The sequence below is a fragment of the Xyrauchen texanus genome, chromosome 1, assembly GCF_025860055.1.
Source record: "Xyrauchen texanus isolate HMW12.3.18 chromosome 1, RBS_HiC_50CHRs, whole genome shotgun sequence".
NCBI classification, from domain to species: domain Eukaryota; kingdom Metazoa; phylum Chordata; class Actinopteri; order Cypriniformes; family Catostomidae; genus Xyrauchen; species Xyrauchen texanus.
Genome location: NC_068276.1, coordinates 58,705,072 through 58,731,850, shown reverse-complemented (window position 1 = coordinate 58,731,850; position 26,779 = coordinate 58,705,072). Strand labels below are relative to the sequence as shown.

At 38.3% G+C, this 26,779-nt stretch overlaps 2 protein-coding genes across 2 annotated transcripts; both read right to left on the bottom strand.

Moving 5' to 3' along the window:
- Positions 1-3,103: 3,103 nt before the first annotated feature.
- LOC127644844 (casein kinase II subunit alpha'-like) lies at positions 3,104-14,803 on the bottom strand. Its single transcript, XM_052128249.1, has 12 exons — positions 13,875-14,803; positions 12,197-12,308; positions 12,014-12,115; positions 11,006-11,056; positions 10,823-10,882; positions 10,650-10,733; positions 10,437-10,547; positions 9,400-9,501; positions 9,211-9,311; positions 8,209-8,357; positions 3,684-3,771; positions 3,104-3,590 (listed from the first exon to the last, which is right to left on the bottom strand). The coding sequence occupies exons 1-11, from the start codon at positions 13,973-13,975 to the stop codon at positions 3,698-3,700; spliced, it is 1,047 nt and encodes a 348-aa protein (XP_051984209.1). The 5' UTR covers positions 13,976-14,803; the 3' UTR covers positions 3,104-3,590; positions 3,684-3,697.
- A 3,647-nt stretch (positions 14,804-18,450) lies between these two features.
- LOC127644784 (zinc finger protein 319-like) lies at positions 18,451-25,647 on the bottom strand. Its single transcript, XM_052128167.1, has 2 exons — positions 25,448-25,647; positions 18,451-23,304 (listed from the first exon to the last, which is right to left on the bottom strand). Exon 2 carries the CDS (start codon positions 23,041-23,043, stop codon positions 21,271-21,273), a length of 1,773 nt encoding a protein of 590 aa, XP_051984127.1. The 5' UTR covers positions 23,044-23,304; positions 25,448-25,647; the 3' UTR covers positions 18,451-21,270.
- Positions 25,648-26,779: the final 1,132 nt, after the last annotated feature.

The following is a 26,779-nucleotide window of genomic DNA, read 5'->3' as shown; positions in this document are numbered from 1 at the left end:
CTGGGACTTTTCCTGGTGGGCCATCCACGAAACGATGGACAGCTAAACAACAAACTTGATTATTTTCGTATTGAACAAAGTTAGAAAGTCTGCTGTATAATTTACAGCATTAGCTAAGAGAGAATTCATATGTGAGCGAAATTGACATTATAACCGAAATATACCCAAATGAATCAGAATTTGTTTTTAACTAGTCTAGGCAAGCAATGCAAAAAGACATGAAGGATGACTCAGTTCAACACAAGGCTCCCCAGGAAGAGTTCGGTCAGGGAACATAAGCTAAGCTTTTTTCAAAAAAGTGCCTAATTAATGAAAACAATCTGATCATACTTTAGCACCGTTTTATTTCTCATCTGGCTTAAAATAGAACTTGCCACTATATAAAGGGATAGTGTACCCTAAAATGAAAATTCAATCATCATTTTCTCACTCCCATAAGTAAATGATGACACCATATTTTGGGGGGAATTCGTTTCTGTGAAGAGACAATCAGTGTTGATGGTCTTCATTATCAATGCTAATGTGATGCGACATCTTTGTAGGCAGGTTCAACCGTTCATACCTGCTTAAAGCAGTCCAGCTGGCCAGCTTCCTCACTGGGCATTTCAAGATTGTGACGGACTCAGGAAGACGAGCAGCGAGGTCATGTGGATGTGCTTTATATGGGTTCAGAGCTCATGTGTCATATCATGGCTACACGTTATATGCTTGAAATGAAACACCCAGTATTTATTGTGTGTCTGCACTGCACGAATATTGCACCTTTTACAATAAGTTGCTGTTAACTAATTAAAACATGGAAGTCAACAGAATTGGTGTCTTTATATTAGTGGTAGGATTAAAATAATAATTCTGGAGTGTAGCAAAATATATGAAAATAAACCTTCATCCTAAACTCAGACAGTTATAAGTGATGAGCTGTAAATAATAGTGAAAGAGAAATAGATTAATAATATTAATACATTATTAACAAAGACAAAATCTCAATTAGGATTATAGTCAAATAATATTAATAATTAATACAAACACTGCATAAGAAGATTATTAATACAATTACAAAGTATAATATTGACATATCATATTACATAAGATGTATTGCATTCAAAATTATTATTTTGTTTTTAAATTTAATCATTTTAATTTCAGATCAAATGTCTAATTGATTATTTTTTATTTGTTAATCTATTAATAGTATTAATTTATTTCTCCTTCACTAATATTCACAGCTCGTCACGTATAACTCACTCAGCATTTCTTATTGTGGCATTTTTCTAGATAATTTTGGATATTATAAAAAATTAAATGTCATTTTAGAAATGGAGCAAATGTGTAAAAAAAAATTCTGAGACTTAATATTGTTATTATTATTATTTTATAATATTAACTTTAATATAATTCTTTATTTTTGTTTCCAATATTATAGTATTATTACAATTCTAATACTAATATTATTATTACCAATACTATAAATTAAAGAACATTTTATAAATAAATTCTTTATTTTTGTTACCAATATTATACTTGTATGATTATTATTATTAATCCATTTTGAACCATTACCAATACTATTAATGTATTTAAAATCAATTAAAATAATGTATAATATGAATGTACAACCCCAATTCTGAAAAAGTTGGGACATTATGAAAAATGCTAATTAAAACAAAAAGGAGTGATTTGTACATTATATTCACCCTTTGCTACACTGAAGCAGCACAACTACACTTAATATGATGTTTTACCTTTTTTTAAATGTACAGTCATTTCAAATCAGTTGATTGCAACACACTCCAAAAAAGTTGAGACGGGGCAATTTAAGAATAATAACAATTTGATGAGTTGCAATAACAAGACAATGTGAACAGGAGATGTTAAACAGATGAAGCAGTCGTGTCATAGTATATAAGGAGCCTCCAACAGTCTAGTCCTTCAAGCGCAAGGATCATTCAAGACTTGTCAATTTACCAACAGATTCTTCAGCAAATAATCCAGCACTTTGAGAACAATGTTTCCTAATGACAAATTGGAAGGTTTTATAGGACCTCTACAGTGCACACTATAGTTAAAAGATTCAATGAATATGGGCAAATCTCGATGCGTAAAGGGCAAGACGAAAACCACTTCTGAATGCAAGTAATCTCTGATCCCTCAGACATCAGTCTTAAAAACATCATTCATCTATAAAGGATATCGTGAACATGGGTTTGGGATTACTTTAGTCAGTCAACATCATTCGCCGCTGCATCCACAGATGCAAGTTAAGACTTTACATAGTAAAGGAGAAGCCGTACATCATCACTGTCCAGAAGCGCTGCCGAATTCCCTGGGCTCGGTCTCATCTTATATGGAAAGTAGAACTGTGTTTTTTGGTCAGACGAGTCACATTTCAAAACGTTTTTGAAAAACACAGCTGTCGTGTTCTCCAGGCCAAAGAGGAAAAGGACCATCCAGGCTGTTATCAGCGTCAGGTCCAATAGCCAGTGTCTGTATGGGCCAGGGGTGTGTCTGTGCCCATTGCATGGGTAACTCACATCTGTGAGGGCACCATTAATGCAGACAGATATGTACAAATACATATTTGGAGCAGCATATACTGCCATCCAGCACGACTACCATCCAGTCTTTTCCAGGGATGTCCCGGAATTTTCAGCAAAACAACTTCAAACCACATACAGGCCAAATAAGCACCATTTATCCACTTTTTAAACTTAGAACTTGTGTCTTCAGTGCCTAAATGCTCAATAAGTGTTATTAGAAGAAATGATGTTTCACAGTGGTAAACACTCGACTGCCCCAACTTTTTTGGAGCATGTTGCATTCATATGATTTGAAATTACTGTACATAAAAACAAACAAACGATGAAATTCACAAGGTAAAACATCATATAATGCTTCGTTGTAGTGCTTTCAAAATAGCAACAGGTGAATATAACTTACAAATCACTCCCTTTTTTTTCTTTTTATTCGCATTTTTTATACCGTCCCAACTTGTTCGGAATTGGAGTTGTATTTCCCATTCATTCACAGCTGATTATCAATAATAACGTGCATATGTGTTGAATATGGTGCGTAAAAAAACCCATCAGACTTATTAAAAACAGTTTCTTTTAATATATCTTAATTCTCAATAAATTGCAATAAAGCGTCCATACCTGACAATACTATAGTTTATAATCTTAGCTCATATCAGCAGGGCAGGTCACTGAACAACACAATCTTCCAGTACATAATGCAACCAGGATGCTGAGCCCCCGTCAGTCATCTATAGCCTGAGAGTCATGAGGAAAGAGCAGGCATTCTTTCCCAGTCATATATCATAGTTTAATTCAGTGTGGATCCAAAAAAGGAAACATTGAGTTGTTCTCAAAAGAGGGCAGATGGGAGAGGAAGAAAACAGAACACCAGTTTGGTACCTAGGTAACAGTGGCAAGCAGCACTAATACAAAGTGAATAGGGGAAGGACCGACGCCCATTGTGTTCATTCTGTACATGTCTCGTGTTGCTTAATAACATCATGCTTCAGCAAACTGAAGCTTCACACCTGAAAGGCAGCATGTCTCTGCACGACATGTCGAGGTAAAAAGGTTTTCCTACAAGAAAGATTCCAAATGATTTTGAAATAATTTTAGACAGCCGGCATAAAAATAATATGGTGTACTGACTGTATGCGACATCGTTCTTACCTGCTTTTAGCTCATCATGTTGTGGTTGAGCTGCTTATTGCCAGAGCACCTTCAGAGTTTGACAGAGGCTGCCCCTTCAGCACAGGATCTATAGAAAGGGACAGTGCAGACAGGTCAACTTGTTTGTCTGTCACAAGTCAGAGGTGCTAAATTTTGTTTTTCATCATTTTGATGCATCATTTTTCTCACACAAGTGTAATTATTTAAAGCTAAACTAGAACACTCATTGCTATTTTTACTTGGTTAAAAAAATAATTTAAAAAACTGGTAAAACAACTAAATACAAGGGCTGTCCATAAATAATTTTTGGATTGAATCCATTACATGACGATTAATGAATCACTATTATTTGCATATAACAATATTCGCAGAGAAAGGCCCCCAAAATAATAAATATTCAAAATATATCGATTCAATAATTATTAACATATGTATAAATATTTATAAATACAACATACAGTACGGTGCAAAAGTTTAGGCACTTGTGAAAAATTTTACATAGTTGAGTCTTAAAAATATTGCCATAAATTAGAGATGTCCCGATCGATCTACCTCCGATCAAAATATTGGCCGATATTGGCCATAAGTATTGGTACCCTTGGTAAATATGAGCAAAGAAGTCTTTGTTTATCCTTTTGATCTTTCATTAATAAAAAAATATCACAAAAATCTAACCTTTGCTTAAAGTAAAACAATTAAAAGAGGAAATATCAAATAATTAAATACATATTTTCCTCCAAAAAGCATTGGCCATAATTATTGGCACCCCTTTATTCAATACTTTTTGCAACCTCCCTTTGCCAAGATAACAGCTCTGAGTCTTCTCCTATAATGCCTAATGAGGTTGGAGAACACCTGGCAAGGGATCGGAGACCATTCCTCCATCCAGAATCTCTCCAGATCCTTCAAATTCAGGAGGTCCATGTTGGTGGACTCTCCTCTTTAGTTCACCCCACATGTTTTCTATGGGGTTCGGGTCAGGAGACTGGGAGGACCATGGCTGAATCTTGATTTTGTGGTCAGTAAACCATTACAAATTGTTTTGTTGATTTTGATGTTTGTTTTGGATCATTATCCTGCTGGAAGATCCAACCACGGCCCATTTTAAGCTTTCTGGCAGAGGCAGTCAGGTTTAGATTTTCTATCTGTTGGTATCTGATAGAGTCCATGATGCCATGTATCCGGACAAGATGTCCAGGACCTCTGGCAGAAAAACAGCCCCACAACATGAAAGATCCAGCACCATATTTAATCATTGACATTGGGTACTTCATCATCTTTGTGTGCGCCAAACCCATCTCTGGTGTTTGCTGCCAAAAAGCTTTTTTGTTTTGTTTCATCTGACCACAGAACCTGGTCGCATTTGAAGTTCCAGCATTGTCAGGCAAACTGAAGACGCTCGAGTTTGTTGTTGGATGAGAGCAGAGGCTTTTTTTAAGAGAGATATTTTTTTTAGACTTTCTGTCCCCAAGACCCAACTCATTTCTGCAATTCTCCAGCTGTGATCCTTTGAGACTCTTTGGCCACTTGAACCATCCTCCTGCACTGTGCGTGGAGACAAAATAGACACACGTCCTTTTCCAGGCCAGTTCTTAAGATCTCCAGTTGATTGGAACATGTTATTTATTGTCCTGATGGTGGAAATGGGCATTTTTAATGCTTTGGCAATTTTCTTTGAGCCACTTCCCATTTTGTGAAGCTCAACAACCTGTTGCCGCACATCAGAACAATATTCTTTAGTCTAACCCGCTGTGATTGATGATTAAGGGAACTTTACCTGTGTGTTACCTCATATTTATACCCATTTCATGTTCCTAGTCACCCAGTTGCACTAAAATATTTTAAATATGAATGGGAACATACTTCAGATATATTTCACTTATAATAATTTCTAGGGGTGCCAATAATTGTGGCCAACATGTTATGGAGAAAAATATGTATTTAATAATAATGAGATATTTCCCCTCTTTCAATTGTTTTTCTTCAATTAAAGGTTTGATTTTTGTGAATATTTGTAATGAAAGATCAAAAGATTTTTTTTCACAGCCTTCTATGCTCATATTAACTAAGGGTGCCAATATTTTTGGCCACAACTGTAGTTATTAGGACTCGTTGCACAATGAACAGGAAGAGGATATAGAGGATGCTAACAGGTTTAAAAACAAATAAACATGCAATTACATGATACATGATGTGAGTTGTGACAATCAGACGTTGTGTTGAGCTATAGAGACTGTTTGAGCAATCATGAGCGCTTTTAGCTTCACTCTCTTTACATGAGCACTCTCGAGGTATATTCTCCAAGGTACACCTGGAGGGTTTGTGGGATTACTCTTTATATGTAAAGAAGCACAAACCTCTAACTACACATTAATTCAATATAAATGTACAGCTTATTAAGAAACACTTTATTATTAACTAATATACTGGATAATGTAGCAGCAAAATTAACAGTAATTCCAGTATAAGTCATCAGTAGAAAAGAAGCAGTTTTTTTTTTTAATTTAATTTCTTTTGCAAAATAAATTTCAACTTGTATCTGGACTTTAAATGATTCAGATCTCTATATTTTGTTAATTTAGTTGTAAGATATCAGTCCACTTTTTATTCACACAGTTATTTTTTGGAACCCATTAAACTTAAATATTATTATAATTTGTAAAAAAATAATAATATATTATAATAGTAATATATCTCATTCGTGCACCTTTAACTTTTAAACCCTCACGCTTTTATTTTGACATTCTGAACTCTCCAGGACGTCCTGTATGTGTCTGTTTGAAGGCAAGTTCACAGTAGTTTAATTCACTTCTTATTCAAATTCTGGTAAAATGCACCTCCATTACCGTTCTAAATGCATATTATAAGTGAACCGAACTATTGAGCATCTACATCCGAGATGTTCATGAGTAGCGCTCAAAATATTGCGCACCGCTGCGAAGGCTAAAAATAGCCGTGAGTGTGTGTGTAAACAGAGCAGCGCCATTCACTGACATGCTGGAGCTGCACGTGCATTTTATATATTTACTTATTAAACTAATTCTTTAATGATTCATAGAGCTATCGCACGTCTTCAAGTGGCTTTCAATAAAATGCACGAGTCATATGAACAACTTTAGTTGTGTTTTAACGTTTCTTTTATATCATTTTTGAAGCATGACAAAAACGAACATGACTAACACACAGTATCAGATTTGGATCGGGCTCATCAGACCGATACCCGATTAGTCTAAAAACATCAGTATCAGAGCTGATACCGATCCAGGTATCGGATTGGTGCATCCCTACTTAAAATGCCACATTTTTAGCATGTTATTATTTTACTTCGTGTGAATTAGAGGTAGACCGATATATACGTTTTACAGGAAAATCTATACTTTACTCATTCTCTCGCATTCCTCTGTGCCCAGCGCTGAAGGCATCTACATTTAGAATGGCTTAGTTCTACAGTATAAGAGCGGTTTAACAATTAATATTACAATGCAACAGTTTAATATTCCTCAACCTCATCTGGTGAAATATAAACAGTATACAAAACCTTCATCTGGTGAATATATAGGCTATTAAAGCTTCATTTGGTTAATACTTAACAGAGCATTGCAACAGAGCTAAGTCTCTGTCATTTCAAAATAAGAGTCCCTGGTCTGTATTGGGCTTGTTTATAGTTAAAAGTCCAAAATCTAAATTTTTTGGGTTATTATTGGGATTTTGGGTTGAACAATAAACTGCATTTGGGATTTTATACATTTTGGACTCTTGTAGCCTTTGTGTCTGTGCCTGTCTTGGTAAGGAAAGAATATGTTTTCTTTTTTAAACATCCTATAAATCTATATCTATGAATAATCTATACATTTATCACCGAAAAATTTACAAAACATGTTTGTTATGAGAGAAAGACACTATAATTTGAAAGGAACATGTATATTTGAGAAATGGATGTATTGCAATAAAACGTGTGGAATTATGGAACAAGCTTAAGAAATTAAATAAAACGTGTAAAACAATTAATACATTTAAATACAAGATGTTTAAAAATATGGAAGAATGAGTTAACAGGAACACTGTACATTGTATCATATATGTTCATATACATGTGCCATGTATAGAAACTGAGCAGTTAAACTGTATTTTGTTAAGTTTGATTCATTGATTTTATCTGTTAGGATGAAGGTACATTTAGAAATGTTAAATAGCCATTTCTCCATGTTTTTTCTCTTCTATAAATGAAATAAATCAATTTTTAAAACTATCCGGTTATCAGCCTTTTCCACCACCTTGGTTATCGGTTAAGTCCACTATCGGTCGACCTCTAGTGAGAATGGTATGTTTTGGCTAACAGAGTATATTATAATATTGGTTATCAGCCATAGCATAAAAATAATGATCAGTATCAGTCAACATTTTAATATTGGTCCATCTCTATTCAATCCAACTACACTCTCCAAAGGAATAATTGTAAACAAATCACATGCAGATTGGAGACGGAGGCATGAAGATTCAGAGTAGATAATGACAGTTGACTCACAGAAGTAAGGGTGCTCCATGGCCTCTTGGGCGGTCAATCTCTGTTGATGATCGTAGCGCAGGAGTTTATCCAGCATGTCCAAAGCCTCTGGACTCACCAAGTGCTGATTCTCTGGCTGAACAAAGTTCTCCCAGCGCTTTCGTGCCTGCCTAAAGAGGTTTCACATTTGAAAATTAAAACAGTCCAGCAATTTGAAGTCACAACATACTGTATGTGTACAGTGATCATAACTGTATTAGCCAATATTAGCATTTCCTAATTATTGGCATCAGTTTTTTCTACTGTTAAATACATGTTTTGTTTTTGAGATTTTCTCCCCTTTTTATTTCCAATTTGGAATGCCCAATTCTCAATGCGCTCCAAGTCGTCGTGCTGGCGTAGTGACTCGCCTCAATCCAGGTGGCGGGGGACGAATCTCAGTTCCCTCTGCGTCGGAGACAGTCAACCTGCGCATCTTAGCACGTGGCTTGTTGAGCGTGTTACCGTGGAGACGTAGCACATGTGGTGGCTTCACGCTATTCTCCTCGGCATCCACGCACAACTCACCACGCCCAGCGCCCCACCGAGAGCGAGAACCACATTATAGTGACCATGAGTAGTTTAACCCAACGTGACTCTACCCTCCCTAGCAACCGGGCCAATTGGTTGCTTAGGAAGCCTGACTGGAGTCACACAGCACGCCCTGGATTCAAACTTGCAACTCCAGGTGTGGTAGTCAGCGTAAATACTTGCTGAGCTATATAGACCTCCCTTTAATTACATGTCTTGATGCTTTACATTATAATTACAAACGTGCAATAATAGATTGGGGCTCTAAAGATTGCTTTTAAAAAGGTTGGCAAAATAGTATAGATTTATAATATTAGCCATCATATATTATCAGTTATCTTATCAGCCAAAACTGCTATGTATCTAATACTGGTAAATGTTTTGAAGTTTTTTTTACAATTCCAACCTAAAAATCACTTTTGTGACCTGTTAAAATAACAGCCAAAGACTCACTGGCCGAGCAGATCTTTGAAGCGTGTGTCCAGCTCAATGTGATACTTGTTCAGGTAGCTGAAGAGCTCTTCTGTTCCGAGAACTTTCGCAATTCTGACGAGCTGTAGGAAGTATTGTTTTGTTAGCATGTTCTGAACATTTTAGCATTTTTGTAATTATTTTAATAGAAGCACAAATGACTGGTCATACCTGGTCATAGTTGTCTTGACCATGGAAAAAGGGCTCTTTCTGGAAGATCATACTGGCCAACATGCAGCCTAAGCTCCACATGTCTAGACTGTAATCATACATCTGCAATCATACAAACATTTTGGAAATTGAATTGCAATATTAAATAGGATCTGGCCTTATAATTCCGATTATAGAATGATTGTGGGGGAAAAGAAAAACTTGCAAACCCTTTGAAATTCTGTGTGACGGGCTCTTTTTTTATTGTTGATTTTCTCCCCAATTTAGTACGCCCAATTCTCAATGTAGTCCTCGTGGTGGCGTAGTGACTTGCCTCAATCCGGGTGGCGGAGAACTAATCTCAGTTGCCTCCATGTCTGAGACCGTCAATCCATGCATTTTATCACGTGGCTTGTTGAGCGCGTTACTGTGGAGACGTAGCGCGTGTGGAGGCTTCACGCTATTCTCCGCGGCATCTATGCACAACTCACCACGCGCCCCACTGAGAGCGAGAACCACATTATAGCGACCACGAGGGGGTTACCCCATGTGACTCTACCCTCCCTAGCAACCAGACCAATTGGTTGCTTAGGAAGCCTGACTGGAGTCACTCATCACGCCCTGGATTTGAACTTGCGACTCCAAGAGTGGTAGTCAGCCTCTTTACTTGCTGAGCTACCCAGGCCCCCCATGTGACGGGCTCTTAAAATGGGTTTGATCAGTTATAAAAGACATGGTTCTCTAAAATATGATTATTAATTATAGCTTATTACACAGCTTTCTGGGATACTTGATTCTGCGCAAGTCAATTGTGGCATTCTGTCAAATATCTTTATAATTACAGCTAAACCGTATAACTGACTGTTGTCCTCCATAGCAAATGCTAGCTTTAGCATTACTTTTCTCACAGAATCAAATACTTTAAACTTAAATCAATATTTCAATACAACTAAGTTGCATATAGTATGTATATAGCATATAGATTTTAAGAGTTATCTGTGTAGAATCCACATCCCCATCCAATCTAATATTTTATACAGTACAAATGGGTAGAGTACCTGATAGTCAACCAGCAACTCTGGTCCCTTATATGATCTTGAGGCAACCCTTACGTTGTATTCCTGGGCAGGATGGTAAAACTCTGCAAGACCCCAATCTATGAGACGCAACTATGACAAAAACAAACACATTTTCAGGTCACTTCCTCATTGATTGGCAAGGACCACGTCCAATAAAAAAAACAAATCCACAAAAACGTTCATCGACTTCACCTTTCTCATTTGGTGATCTATCATGACATTATGAGGTTTGACATCCCGATGCATGATGCCCATGCTGTGAGAGTAGTCCAGAGCCTGCAAAGAGAGAAGACACATAAAACACCCTCCCACGGAAAGGAAATGAAATCTGTAATCTCATTTCAGCTGCACCACATTGCGCTTACCTTTAGAAGTTCATACAAATAAAATCGGATATCAAAATCCGTCAGTCTCTGGTAGAGGTCCTACAAATCAGAACAACAGAATGTGAGATATGAATTGTTCCTTCAAAAATATTTTTATGCAGCATGAAGACATGTTTGTCAACTTTGGCATGTTTTATTGTGCTCGGGTATTAAAACTGGTACCTTGAAATCAGTGTTGTTGATGTACTCGAACACAAGAGCGGGTGTTCTAGACTGTGGAATGAAAAATAAAAAACACTTATAATACTATATATTAAATATGAGCAAGATTTGGATGAATTCTTTTGAATAAAAAAACATCCAATAAAATGTACAATGAGGCATGACATTACATAATCAATTTGTAAATACTCCTTAAAGGGATAGTTCACCCAAAATGTAAATTCTCCGATAACTTACTCACCCTCCTAATATCTCAGGTGTGCATGAATTTCTTTCTTCACCAGAACACATTTGAAGAAAAATAGAAAAATATCTTCGCTCAGTAGTTCCTTAAAATGCAAGTGGATGGTGATCTGACTTTTGATGCTCCAAATATCACAGACAGTCAGCATAAAAGTCATCCATATGAGTTTTTAACTATGAATCAGTCAGCAGCTGTACGCACATGTGACCGCGATAATGCGAAGTTCACACGGTCTCTTGTTTGACGAATTCACGTTAGCTTGTTACGGACATAATCTCACATTCTCCTCTCGGTTGAGACATCCAAATTAAGCACACAAACGCACCATTGTGAGTAAAGAAACAGAAACAAATACACATCTAAACTAAAACTAACAAAGCTTCGGTACAGCATTCCTCCTACTCAGTTGTAAACAGCGCTGCTCTTCTGGGTGTGTCACACATAAACATGCCAATGTGATTACATCAAACATGCAGGGAGTAATGATTTAGTACAAAGATATTGATCGTTTCGTTTTAGGAGACATTAATATGACGTATGGATGACATTTATGCAGACTGTCTGTGATTTTTGCAGCTTCAATAGCTGGATCACCATCCACTTACATTTTAAGGACCTACTGAGCTGGGATATTTTTCTAATTATCTTCAAAATAGTCCTGCAGAAGAAATAGAGTCATACACTCCTGGGATGGCGTGAGGGTGAGTAAATGATGAAAGAATTTACATTTTTGGGTGCACGATCCCTTTAAGATCAAAGCTTACCACAGGGTCCTTCACTGTGTCTACAAGACGAATGATGTTGGTTCCTCCCCGTAAGTTCTCCAGAATTTTTATCTCACGCTTAATCTTCTTCTTCTTAACAGGCTGCAATGGTGAGGAAATATTAAGAGCGAGCTTCTACCTGATGTTCATAGTTCAGTAAAATGTTAAGGCAAACAGTATTACCTTCAGTATTTTAACAACTACTCTGTCATTGCTGTTAATGTTGATGGCCTCGAACACTTCACTATATTTGCCTCTTCCAAGCTTTCGTACGAGCTGGTAGTTATCCTGGTTGCTGAGTCAGCGAGAGAAAGAGAATGGCAAGACACGGTAAGTACTGTAATATTAAACGGATAACGCGCCAAATGTATTATCCAGACACTAAAAAATAAATACAAAAAAAAATAAAAATATATATATATGTACTAAGGTAATAACATGTTTTTTGAGCATGGTTCCATGGTAAAATATTTTTTTGGACAATACCATGGTAAATGCCATGATTTCTTAAATATGTACTGTGGTAATACGTGTTTTTTAAGCATGGTTCCATAGTAGACATAATACCATGGTAACAGCATGGTGTTTTGGCATGGCTTCATGGTTACACCGTTTTGGATATAATACCATAGTAATACACCATGTTTTTTCAACTTACACTAATCAGCCACAACATTAAAACCACCTGCCTAATATTGTGTAGGTCCCCCTCGTGCTGCCAAAACAGCACCAACCCGCATCTCAAATAGGCATTTTGGTTATGACTTTCTTCTCACCACAATTGTACAGAGTGGTTATCTGAGTTACGGTAGACTTAGCCAGTTCAAACCAGTTTGGCCATTCTCTGTTGACCTCTCTCATCAACAAGGTGTTTCCGTCCACAGAACTGCCCCTCACTGGATGTTTTTTGTTTCTGGCACCATTCAGAGTAAATTCTAGAAGCTGTTATGTGTGAAAATCCCAGAAATACTCAAACCAGCCCATCTGGCACCAACAATCATCCTTGTGATTATCTAATCAGCCAATCGTGTGGCAGCACTGCAGTGCATAAAATCATGCAGATACGGGTCAGGAGCTTCAGTTAATGTTCACATCAACCATCAGAATGGGGAAAAATGTATCTCAGTTATTTGGACCGTGGCATGATTGTTGGTGCCATACGGGCTGGTTTGAGTATTTCTGTAACTGCTGGTCTCCTGGGATTTTCACACACAACAGTCTCTAGAATTTACTCAGAATGGTGCTAAAAACAAAAAACATCCAGTGAGCGGCAGTTCTGTGGACTGAAATGCCTTGTTGATGAGAGAGGTCAACAGAGAATGGCCAGACTGGTTCTAACTGACAAAGTCTACAGTAACTCAGATAACCACTCTGTACAATCGTGGTGAGAAGAATAGCAACAACTAACTGATCAGTGTACATTATAATAATAATATATTTTTTAAGCATGGTTCCTTGGTAATATCATTTTTGGACATAATACCATGTTTATTTTTTTTCAACAAATACTACAACAACACTAAGGTTTTTATGCATGGCTTAATGGTAATACCTTTTTGGAAATGCTACCATGGTAAAACCTTTAAAATTAAATAAAAAATATATATATATATATTCTACATATACTATGGTAATACTGTGTTTTATGGGCATGGTTCCATAGTAATACAATCCTTTTGAACATGGTATAATGAAGTTTTTTACATTTACAATGATAATACCATGTTTTTGGACATAATGCCTTGGCCTTGCCATGTAAATACCATGGTACATGAGTATATGGTAATCTCAACCAGAGCCATGGTGTTACCATCACAATACTTATTTGTAAAAAGATTAATGAACAATAACATATCTGTACCTCCAGCTAGGCACATGTGCTTCATAATCCCAGTATTCCTTGCTCTTCAAAGTGTTGGCATCAGCATACACCCGTGCTTTGCTGGTCACCGGACCGGGCATGGCGGGCTTTGCCAATCCACCTGCTACTACGAGTCACAAGTCGGTCTGAAATACTGTAGTAGAATGACGCTTCAATACAATCTCGTGCGAGCAATCGTGATTGACAGCTGCTCAGCAGCGGCTCGCATGACCCTCGCGGCACCCAGAGGACGTCCAAAAACTGCGCAAAAAATGTGTTTATTTATTTATTGGTGACCACCAGTTTATCATTTCATGGTGCCGTGCGAGGCAGTCTAACTAAACGTGTTCGAATTGTAAATTAAAAAATAAACAGATAGAGATTTACAGATGGAAATATGCAAGTGTAAACGTAAGTTTCGCATTTAATCAAACAACAGCAATGCGAGAAAAAAACAGACTAAAATAAATATTTTCAACCGAAGCCCAGAGCTGTCGAGCCCGCCGAATATGATGTCGCTAAGCGATGAAAACGGAAATTAACGCGAAAACACCGTAAACAAGCCGAGCTATCAGGTTGAACGATTGTCTCGGTGACTGTAACGGAACAGAATCTGATCATCGCGGTTTATCTTCTAACGATCATTTCTGACTTTCACATCATTCCCACCGGATAAGAGCGCTCGCTAGGCTAGCGATGGCGTTGTATGGCTTTAATTGGCCTCTACGACTTCCACACACACGACTCCAGATCTCCGACTAATTGCGATCGGAGCGTCCAGATTCCAAGCAGCGATCCCGGGACTCAAAACAAGCGTAAGACCGAGAGTCCACTGACAGGTAGGCGGATATCAAACCCTTATCGAGCTCCCGTCGATATTTCAATCGCTCAGATGGAGCCACCGGAAATACCGAGTGCACTTCCTGTACATTTTTCAAAATAAAGGTCTAGAATTCTGGACTCGCATATAGTCATACTTACTATTTCGACGGAAGCAGCGCGAGTAATATGGTAGTCTGCGTTTTAGTAAAGTGTTTCATACACTTAATGTTTTTAGTAGGGACTTAATTTCACTGTCTAAACTTGATCATGTTTGCATACTTTGATCATGTATAACTGAATGTTTTATTGTGCATAACCAAGGGATTTTTGCATTTAATGTTGCAAAATCATTAACCCGCCCTCAGGCCATCCTATATGTGCATGACTTTCTTTCTTAAAACAAACAAAAATATTTAATAATAAATATGAACAGAAATAAAGATTTGTTTGAAGAATATCTCAGCTCTGTTGGTCCATACAATACAAGTGAATGGTGGCCAGAACGTTGAAGCTCCAAAAAGCACATAAAGATAACAAAAGTAATCCATACGACTCCAGTGGTTAAATCCATGTCTTCAGAAGTGATACGACTGGTGTGGATGAGAAACAGATAAAACCCCCCAAAGCAAAATCATAATGTGAAAGTAAAAGTGGAGATTTATTGTAAAAAATAAAAAAGACACCTATTGAACTCTTTCTTACCCACTTCTATCATATTGCATCTGAAGACATGGATTCAATCACTGGTGTCGTAGGGATTACGTTATGCTTCAAAGTTTGTGTCACCATTCATTTGCAATGTATAGAACTACAGAGCTGAAATATTCTTCTAAAAATCACAGTATTCTGCAGAACAAAGGAAGTCATACACATCTGGGATGACGTGAGAGTGAGTAAATGATGAGATCATTAATTTTTTTGTTAACTATGCCTTTAATAATAACAAAAGAATAAAGAACAGTTTTCAACTTAAAAAACTATGATAACATGCAATTCAGCGTAGTTCATTTCTAAAAGTCAACAGCAGGGGATATTTTAAGAAATAGTTCACCCCAAAATGAAAATGCTGTCATCATTTATTCACTCTAGTGTTGTTCCAAACCCATATGGCTTTCTTTCAAGGTGATGATATGAAGAAATCTAAGGGACTGACAGTCTCAGTCACCATTTACTTTCATTGCATCTTTCTTACGTTAAGTTAAAGATTTTATTGTCATTGTACTGCTGTGCAAAACAACAACATTTTGTCGGTATCCCACCTTCTCAAACATTTAAATGAGAAAACAGCATCAACAATAAATATAAAAATGCATACAGATTAATATAGATAAAAAAATTCTATTTAAAATGTGTCGTGCAATTACAAATATAATTTATAGATGGAGACCAGTCATGAAGTGTTCAAAAGTTGTACGGCTCTAGCAAACAAGCTATTTTTCAGTCTTGTGGTACAAGAGTAGATTGTCCTGTATCTCCTACTCGAAGGGAGATCACAGAGGTAGTATGCAGGGTGAGTGGGTTCCCTAAAACATCTGGACAAATAAATGTCCTCAACTGATGGTAACTGTGTGCCGGTGATATTTTGTGCCTAATTCGTTGCGGAGCCCTCTGTTCCTCTCTTGTACAGCCAAGAAGTGATGCAGTATGTCAGTACACTCTCCACTGCACATCGATAAAAGTTCACAAGACATTTCTGATTCAATATTGTTTTCTTTAATCTTCTCAGAAAATAAAGAAGATGTTGTGCCTTTCCAATGAGGGGACTCAGCACACATCCTTGTTGAAAGCCAGTTTTCAGTGTAAGACTTGAAGATGTATACTTTCCTGACATTCTGGGAGCGGTTGGTTAAAAAGTCCAAAGTCCAGCTGCAGATGGCTGCACTTATTCCCAAACTGTGGAGTTTGGACACAAGTGCTTTCCATTCAATAACTGTGAATGGTGACCGAGGCTAAAATGATGTCAAAAATCTCTTTACGTGTCACAAATTAAAGAAAGTAATATGTCTTTGGAACACTGGAACAAAATGAGGCTGATTACATGATGACAGAATTTGGGGGTGAACTATCCCTTTAATACTGTGGAATTCCAAATACAGTAGTGCTTTAGTAAATGGAGACAGTTGAAATACAGTAAAAAGCAAAAAGGTGATTATTAGGCCAACTTATTCATGGTCAGAAGCTTAAATGGATACCAATTTTGAGTAGACAGACAGACAGACAGACAGACAGATAGACAGATAGATAGATAGATAGATAGACAGACAGACAGATAGACATACAGATGATAGACAGATAGATAGATAGATGATAGATAGACAGACAGATGATAGATAGACGGACAGATAGATAGATGATAGATAGACTCAGAAAAAAGAAACATCTATTTTTCAGGACACTGTATTTTAAAGATAATTTTGTAAAAATCCAAATAACTTTACAGATCTTTATTGTAAAGGGTTTAAACAATGTTTTCCATCCTTGTTCAATGAACCATAAACAATTAATGAACAAGCACCTGTGGAACGGTCGTTAAGACACTAACAGCTTACAGACGGTTGGCAATTGAGTTCACAATTATAAAAACTTAGGACACTAAAGAGACCTCTCTACTGACTCTGAAAAACACCAAAAGAAAGATGCCCAGGGTCTCTGCTCATCTGTGTGAACGTGCCTTAGGCATGCTGCATGGAGGCATGAGGACTGCAGATGTGGCCAGGGCAATAAATTGCAATGTCCGTACTATGAGTTGCCTAAGGCAGCACTACAGGGAGACAGGAAGGACAGCTGATCATCCTTGCAGTGGCAGTTACACCTGCACAGGATCGGTACATCCGAATATCACACCTGCGGGACAGGTACAGGATGGCAACAACAACTGCCCGAGTTACACCAGGAATGCACAATCCGTCCATCAGTGCTCAGACTGTCTGCAATAGGCTGAGAGAGGCTGGACTGAGGGCTTGTAGGCCTGTTGTAAGGCAGGTCCTTACCAGACATCACCGGCAACAACGTCGCCAATGGGCACAAACCCCCCCCTTCGCTGGGCCAGACAGACTGGCAAGAAGTGCTCTTCACTGACGAGTCGTGGTTTTGTCTCACCAGGGGTGATGGTTGGACTCATGTTTATCGTTGAAGGAATGAGCGTTACACCGAGGCCTGTACTCTGGAGCGGGAGCGATTTGGAGGTGGATGGTTCGTCTTGGTCTGGGGCGACGTGTCACAACATCATCGGACTGAGCTTGTTGTCATTGCTGGCAATCTCAACGTTGTGCGTTACAAGGAACACATCCTCCTCCCTCATGTGGTACCCTTCCTGCAGGCTCATCCTGACCCTCCAGCATGACAATGCCACCAGCCATACTGCTCGTTCTGTGCGTGATCTCCTGCAAGACAGGAATGTCACTGTTCTGCAATGGCCAGCAAAGAGCCCAGATCTTAATCCCATTGAGCACATCTGGGACCTGTTGCATTGGAGGGTGAGGGCTAGGATAATTGGTGCCTTGGTGGAAGAGTGGGGTAATATCTCACAGCAAGAACTGGCAAATCTGGTGCAGTCCATGAGGAGGAGATGCACTGCAGTACTTGATGCAGCTGGTGGCCACACCAGATACTGACTGTTACTTTTGAGTTTGATCCCCCCTCCCCTCCCCCTTGTTCAGGGACACATTGTTTCATTTCTGTTAGTCACATGTCTGTGCAACTTGTTCAGTTTATATCTTAGTTGTTGAATCTCTTTCTGTTCATACAAATATTGACACATGTTAATTTTGCTGTAAATAAAAGCAGTTGAAAGAGAGAGGACGTTTCTTTTTTGCTGAGTTTAGATAGATAAGAGTGACCGACAGATAGCAGAAACAATTATCAAAACATTCAAATGTATGTTTATATAAAAGCTCAGAATCATGAAAAATAGTCAATAATGCATGGTTTTGTATTTTTGACTGCATATACAAAAACTATGAGAGTAATGGTGTAACATTTATGTACTTGACACGTAAACAAAACCATAAGAAATTAATTCACATTTTGGCTGAGTTCAGAATAGCATACAACTACCATTTCATTTTCAGCATACTATTATTTATTCTGTTGCGTGTGTGTGTGTGTGTGTGTGTGTGTGTATATATATATATAAATAATGGCAGAGATAGTAAAAGTAGTGGTTGCATGCCATTTCAAACTCAGCCTAAATATTATTCTGTAGTATTGCTTCACATTATTGGCTATAAATTGTAAAATAATGAGCAGATAAAGTAGTCATCATTTAATTTGTGTGCTGTTTACAAATAATTCCAAGTTATATGTTTACAAACATTTATTCTTTTTTAAATGGCTTATGAGGTTATGACATGCCACACATTTGTGATAATGAGAAAAAAATACATTATGGCATATTTACAACATCAGTCTGTTTACTGCCTTCTCTGGAACACGCATAAAGAGGTTAAAAGTAAAGGGTTGAGTGACATACAGGAGTTAGATGGTAGGGATGACATCTGTTCTAGATCAAATACAAAAGAACAAATAATTCTGAATCAACCTGTTAATTGACTTGACATCAAAAATATTGCTTCACAAGCAAATGACACCATTCATTCTCTTACTGCATTTTATGCACATAAACATAACATGAAACTGTAACAGAACAAACAATACCGTCACATAAGCCAAAAATGTATTAGGCTTTCAGATGCATCAAAAGGGACAAATGTGCCCAATATTTACATTCAAGCTGTTAGGATCATAATATGCCATTAATATGGATTCAATTAAAATGCTTTAGTTATTTAGATACTGTATCGTAAGAGTTTTTGAAGATCTTAAAGATGGAATAAAACACACTACCACTACTTAATACTTCTGTTTACAGATTTCTTTAACATATTGCCAGTACTAGTACTCTTGGATTTTATTCATAGGATTTTTATAATTACAACAGCTGCTGATTGCCTACGGTGCAATTTTGTCTCAAAATATGCACTTCTATCCATGCATGGTTTCAGTATTTTAACCCAAATAAAAAGTTCCATCAATGGATCCAATGAGGCATGCACAAAACGAAATACCAACTGATGTATGGCATTTGTAATATTTTTGCTACTGAAGCAAAGAGCAAACAAAGAATTAGTGGCAGATAAAATGAATAAGTTCTCTGTGGCAAAAGAATAATTTACCAAAGCAGAAATAACGCATCCTTGCAAGAGAAGAAACAATCACAGATGCACAGTCCACAGTTTATGATGCAGATACACAAACATACTAATTCCTACCACTGTACTCAAAGCGCTACAAAACATCCATAAACAGATAACTTTACAACTTCTACAGCATCGTTTAGCTAACGTAACACCATTTGTTTGCCAATCTCCAAACAAATATACTTCATTATTATTTCTCTGTTGCCTGGCAGTTCTTAAGTCACTGTAAATGTACTATAACAACTGCTTGCAAACTAATGTTATTGTTAGAGATTAATCGAAATTCACAAGAGGAAAAAAAAATAAAAATAAAAAAAGGTTAGATATTTTTTTGTAGTCCTTCTCCTACAAGTTAACATAGCAGTATGCACCAATGACAGATTACAACAAACAGTATAAATTATTTTAGGCTATTCATGCATACATATACCCTGTTACATCATGGGTTAGGTGAAGTTATACATTACGAGTACATACAATCACTATATTGTCCAGATGGCCATACAGTTTTCACGTCCCATGGTTAACATGGAAGCATGAGACTGTAGATGGAGAGCACTAGAAGAAAGGCAGTTCAAGTCCAAGGCCAAATTATCAATTAAAGGAAAATAAATGCAATGAGTCATCAAGTTCTGGTCAATCATATAAAGACCAATGCGCAGGTCCATAGATTAAACCCTTCATATCTTGTAAACCAATTGAAATCAATCTGAAAACCTTGCTCGGATAGCTGCACTATTTGTTTTATTTTAGGCCACGTCCAAACTAATCAGTTTAAGTTTGAAACCTCCTTGTTTCCTAACATTGTCATTTTCCAAAGTATGCGATTACAGGGAGCGTTTTCTAAAGCCTCCATTTTTTGGTGGAGGAAAACACCATTCTAGTGTGGCTGAGAGGCGTAAACGTAGCAAAATCCATCCCTTTTCAAAGAAAATGTATTAGTCTGGACATGGCCTTAGATACTGAGCTGAACTAAAATGCATCGACTTCTTTTATGATCCAATTAGTCTTCTTTGCTAGAACACCACTTTTAAAGCATAGCATGTGGTGCATTGTATCATGAGTAGCACAAGGAACAAAATTGTTCATTATGACAAGCTTATTTTTAAGTAGCAACCTATAAATGTTTGAATCGGTTCTTCAATACGGTTGGTATGGAACGAAGTCAAGTTTCTGTCCATGGAGTAACATTGCCGATATCTGCCCATAAGCTTCAAGACGTCTACAAGCGATCACTTTTTTGTAGTTCTTAGCCAGTCCAACAAGAACTGCAATGCTTGTGGGATATGTAAAACTTATGTTAACAGTTTTTTACATGTAGGAAAAATTGCGATGTTGCTAATGCACATTGTTCATTGTCGTTAGTCAAGGGTCAACTACTCTATGCATGAAGATCCAGAATAACCCCCTCCTTCTGCCGTGTGTTGAACTGTATGTTCCTGAAGGGCCCCAAGCTCACCAAAACACTCTCCACACCAAACGCACTTGAACTGAGCTTCACGGGAATGGACGATCCCATGTTTGGCCAGGTGTTCACGCTGTTTGAACCCTTTGTCACAGGTAGGACACTTAAAGGGTTTCTCTCCAGTATGGACTCTACGATGTCTCTGGAGCTCTGAGGAATACTTAAAGCGCCGTTCGCAGTCTGCGCATTTCATTGGCTTCTCTCGGGCCGGGTCGCAGCGGTGCTGTACAAAATCGGACGAGGATTGGAAGCGACGGCCACAGAGCGAGCATTTGAGAGGCTTTTCGGTGCAATGGGAGTTTTGGTGCCGCTGTAAGGTCGACGACTTTTTGTAGCCCTTTCCGCAAACGTCGCACTTGTAAGGCTTCTCCGGAGCACTCGATCCAGAGTTGGATTCTGTACACTTGTGCCTTAGCAGCTCCCCAGATTGTCTGAAGCCTTTCTGGCATGCAGCACATTTAAACAGACTCTCGATACCGTGGACATGCTGGTGGTACAGCAGGTGAGAAGGTTGCAGGAAGCCCTTGTCGCACTGATTGCACTTGAAAGGGCGGTCCGCCGGGTTTTTGTGCGTACGACGGTGGCGAACAAGTGCATACTGCTGTTTGAAACTCATTTGACACTCCTCACACTGGAAAGGTCGTTCTTCCGAGTGGGTGCGCTCATGCTGCCTCAAATCTGAGGGTCGTTTGAAGCTTTTTCCACAAGCACCGCAACGGAAAGGACGCTCTCCTGCAGGCTGACACTGGTGATGCAGAAGTTCGGAGGACTCTTTAAAATGAAGCTCGCACAGGTTGCACTTGAAAAGGTGCTCGCCAGAGTGAGCATACATGTGTCGCACCAGGTGCTGCCTGTGCTTGAAGGTCTTCTCGCAAACGGCGCATTTATAAGGGCGATCTGCGCTGTGAGTGCGCTGGTGGTGTGCAAGGTGAGAAGCCTGACTAAAGGTCTTGTCGCAGGTGTCGCACTTGTAGGGCTTCTCACCTGTGTGCACTCTTTCATGGCGTGAGAGTTCGGAAAGGTGACGGAACGCCTTGTTGCACACAGAGCACTTATATGGACGGTCAGAGCCCTGAAAAGCCGTAGATGAAGAAGAACCCATAGCTGCCCCGTCGGTGGATGTCTCTCCAGTTGAGGGCTGCTGAGGGGTAGAAGACGCCGAATCCGGCCCGTACGTTTTCTCACAAATAGAGCACTTCATGGGATTGTTTGACGTGGTATGCTCATTATGATGTTGCGCCAGAGACGTAAGAAGGGAGAATCCCATTTTGCACACACCGCATACAAACGGTTTTTGCTCAACCTGGACACACTGGTGCTCTAGAAGATCAGTTGCCTGGTTAAAAATCTTCATGCACTGAGTGCACTGGAAAGAGCGGTCCTGGTTAACCATGCACTGATGCTCATGGGGGTTTGCCAAGTGCGATATATCATGGCCGCACACTCCACATTTATGGCCGCCTTCACTCCCCACCTGGAGCGAAGGCTGCTGGGCCGGCAGCGGGTGCTGCTGGGCATGTTGGCCGAGCTGGGACTGTTGTAAAGCAGGGTCTGCTTGTAGGACAATACCATATGCAGCACTGCCCAAGGCATTCTCAGCCACTTGTAGAAGGGGGTGCCCAACGGGAGGAGGGGCGACTGCATGCTGCTGCTGCCATGCTTCGGTCATTCTTCCACTGTACATGTATGAATTTAGAGTTCAGGGATCACTGGGACTTGGTTTTACTCAAAAAACATCCCAATGAGTAATGGTTAGTTCATTGGAAGGGCAATGGACTACACTGAAGGTTCAAGACTTTTTTGGCAGGAGGGTTCAAGACTTTTGGGTGAACTTCTTCATGGTTTGAGAGTTCAACAAAGTGAAGTTTTATATTAGATACTAATCCAAACGCAACATCTGAATGTGTCTTCAGCAAATTACACCGAATGGTCTCCAAATGCATACCTGCATTAAGAAAAACAGTGGATTAATACCAAAAGCAGTTCATTCTAGAAAGCCATATAAAAGTGTTCCCAATCCTTTTGAGCAATGAATTTTCAGGATTTCTTTAAATCACTTGCAATCACTGGTAAAGGAATATCTTTCTTATATCATCATATTATGGTTCATATTTCAAAATAATCATATTATGACCATTAAAACAAAGACAAAAGTTCACAAGAACAATTTATATGTGATTATAAATTAAAATTATATATATATTTTTTCATGGCCTTCCAATTTGTTTATTATAATTGGCATGATTTGCCTAGACCTGGAAAGCCCAATTTTAAATTCCCTGATATTTTCAGGTTTTATACGACAGTGGGAACCCTAAATACTGTTAATGGAGGTCTGACGTCAGCATGGCAATAAAAGTAATCTTATTTATACATACTAGAATAATTACATACATTGGCTATAACACAGATATTGTCCGATCAATAATCTAAATGAAAGTCTGAGCCAGCATTAGCATTATAACATCCTCACTAAACATAGTTTGCAAGACCAAATTATTTATGATTGGTAATACTAGGTTATAGACCAGTGTTTCCCAACCATGAACTAGTGTGCCGTGAAAGATTGTCAGGTTTGCTGTGGAAAATTATCAAATTACTCAAAATATATCAGGGCTCAATGACAATTTTTCCAAACAATGCAACTGAACTTTGCAAGGGGTTGCACTGATGCAGCTACAGTGTTGGCCAACTCTCTGACTGTGCATTATCGTTTTAGTTGCGTATGAGAAATATCAAACAGCAAACGTTCCAAGCGAGAAAGAAAACAGCTTTACCCGGATCAGTCAGCGCGGATCAAGGCTCAATGGACAAATAAGCACAGAGCATGTGTGTTGGAACGAAGACCATTCTCGAGCTCTCTGCCGCGCAGATCCTGTATTGATTATTAGTTTAAACCCATGTCTCGATGATTCAACTGTTTTTATATCGTATTAAACGGCCACAACATCCTAAAAAGCACTGAAATGGAATAAAGGAGAAATCTAGACCATGAACAGACAGAAATGGTAGGCTTTCAATCATGCATCATTAATATGAATTATATCAATATATTGGGGTAGTGAGGGAATACAATTTAATACCCTCCCAATGCCTTGAAAAAGGAAAACCATCAACAATGGTTATGTGGAACACAGGTGTGCCGTGAGATTTTTTTTTATTCATTAAAAGTGTCCCATGGCAGAAAAAAGGTTGGGAAACACTGTTATAGACCAACTAACATTCACCATTTAGATATACTGTATTATAAATATAGAAGGATTGCAGCAGCAGCATGGAGCATTTACATATTTCCATTGATCATGCTATAAATAATGGGGGGTTGAGCTTGCTTTTTTTTATTATTGCGGGTGTTACCTCTCTCCCATCCCCCCTGGAATCTACGCCCCTGTATATAGCCTACAAACTAGAGAGCAATCACATGCATCAGCTATAACAAACACACTGATATTGTCCAATCAATAATACCAAAGGCAAATCTAGAACCAGCATTCATTCCAAACATGCTCACACACATAGTTTACCAGAACAACTTAGATATGATTACTGTAATCATAATATAATGCAAATAGTCATGCCCTTACAATCCACACAATGAGAACCTAAAAATAAAACAGGCTTATTCAAGCAAGAGTCGATTGCCTGTTAGCCTGAGGGGGGACGGGAGAAATCTGGATCTTTCATTTGATCCTCTTACTTATGGAACCGGTGAACAAAATAAGCCATGCTTCGGATGTAATCGTATGCATGCCCATTTTTAAAGGCCTGCCGCATTAGCAGAACCTCCGCTTTTATATTCGCTTGTTCTTCGCAGTTTGTGTGCATGAAAACTTCAGCTAGCACATTACCGATACAGACTTGCAGCCAGTGTTAGCCAGCGGTGCTAATGCCCTTCTCTTATTAATGTGCTCGTGAGCAATCGCTATTTTTTATCGGTCTCGCGACACGCGATAAAATACATTTCGGCAACCATTCATACCGCGTCTGCAGATGATACGCAGCGCAACCTTAAACCCGGTGCAAGTGTTTATTAGCACGCTACATTGTTGCGTTTGCATTCATAGAGTGCAGCATTGGCGTTAACCTACTTTGCGTCGCGTTTTCCCCCTTCGATGCCTTGTTATCCCGAAGATCCAGACTTGTAAAAAATGCATATAAGACGTTTAACGGCTGGGCGTTAAAATTCCGGCGCTTCCCCGCCAGCAGGATGCAGAAGGCCCAAATAAATGTGACGCATCGGACCTCTACGACCAGCCCCTCCAACAAGGCGGACACCCCGGTGATAAGGGCGGAATCAAAGCGGTGGAAAATCACTGATATGGTTATAAATGAGCGAATATTCTAAAGTCCACGTCATTTCGAACGAAAATGACGTTCATAAATAAGCAAATGACGTAAATATAACAAGGCTACAGCGTTAAATAGAGGCCATCAAATAGAGATCATGCAATAAAATGTATTACAATTATGTCAGTCATTACAGGGGCGTAGAAGATGCGGGGGACGCGTCACCCTCACTTTCACTAAAATCAAAGTTTGCCCCCATTTTTTCACAGGGCATATGTGTCTTTCATACAGCCAATGTGTAAATGCAAAAGTCAAAATTCACTAATCAATCACGTAATTTATTAGAGTAAAATTTGTAATCGATTGACAGTCCCCAAAAATAAAAAATTATATATATATAATATTTATTTTCCTCTTTGCTAAACATTATGTCCCCCTCACTTTTTGAAATGATTGCTACGCCCCTGGTTGTATATCAAAACACCTTTATGCAGTATTTATAAAAAAAAACAATATGAAAATATGACCATAAAATGATTAAATATTATAATAATAATAATGTAAATGTCTGATTCTGCAAAATAAAACCTAAAAATAACCATTAGGTAACGTTCTCCATAGATTGCCACAAAAACCTCCATGCAACTTTCTAAGAAGGTTTGATTTTAGGTATAAAAAAACTTAATAATAATGTACCTGGAACATTAGGAATTGGGTCCCAAACAATTGCCAACTGGGAGCTAGACAATAACATTAGTGGAACGTTCTGTGTTTGCTGGGGACTATTTGCAATTTAGTGTTCTGCAAGACATTTTAAATATGTATACTGTTTTATTTGACCCTGATTAAACAAAATACAATATCCAAATTCACACAGTGACCTACCTGCAACGTTTTAGGAAAGTTAGTTTATGGTTATAAAATCTAAAACTTAAAAAGAGGAGTTGGTTCTCAAAGATGAATCTATTGCGAACCATATACTAACGTTAGTGGAACGTTCTGTGCTTTGCTGGGGACTAACTAGCATTTGCAATTGAATGCACTGCAGTACATTTAAAATATATAGAGCCTACAGTTTAATTTGACCCCGATTACACATGCAAAACTCACAGTGAAAACTAAATACATATTTG

What these genes read in the sequence shown, in the direction of transcription:
- LOC127644844 (XM_052128249.1), bottom strand. Translation starts at nt 13,975, where the DNA reads ATGCCCGGTCCGGTGACCAGCAAAGCACGGGTGTATGCTGATGCCAAC. An exon ending in TAGTTGTTAAAATACTGAAG is followed by an intron (nt 12,116 to 12,196) that starts GTAATACTGTTT and finishes TCACCATTGCAG; the next exon opens with CCTGTTAAGAAGAAGAAGAT. An exon ending in TAGATCACCAAATGAGAAAG is followed by an intron (nt 10,548 to 10,649) that starts GTGAAGTCGATG and finishes TTTTTGTCATAG; the next exon opens with TTGCGTCTCATAGATTGGGG.
- LOC127644784 (XM_052128167.1), bottom strand. Translation starts at nt 23,043, where the DNA reads ATGTACAGTGGAAGAATGACCGAAGCATGGCAGCAGCAGCATGCAGTC.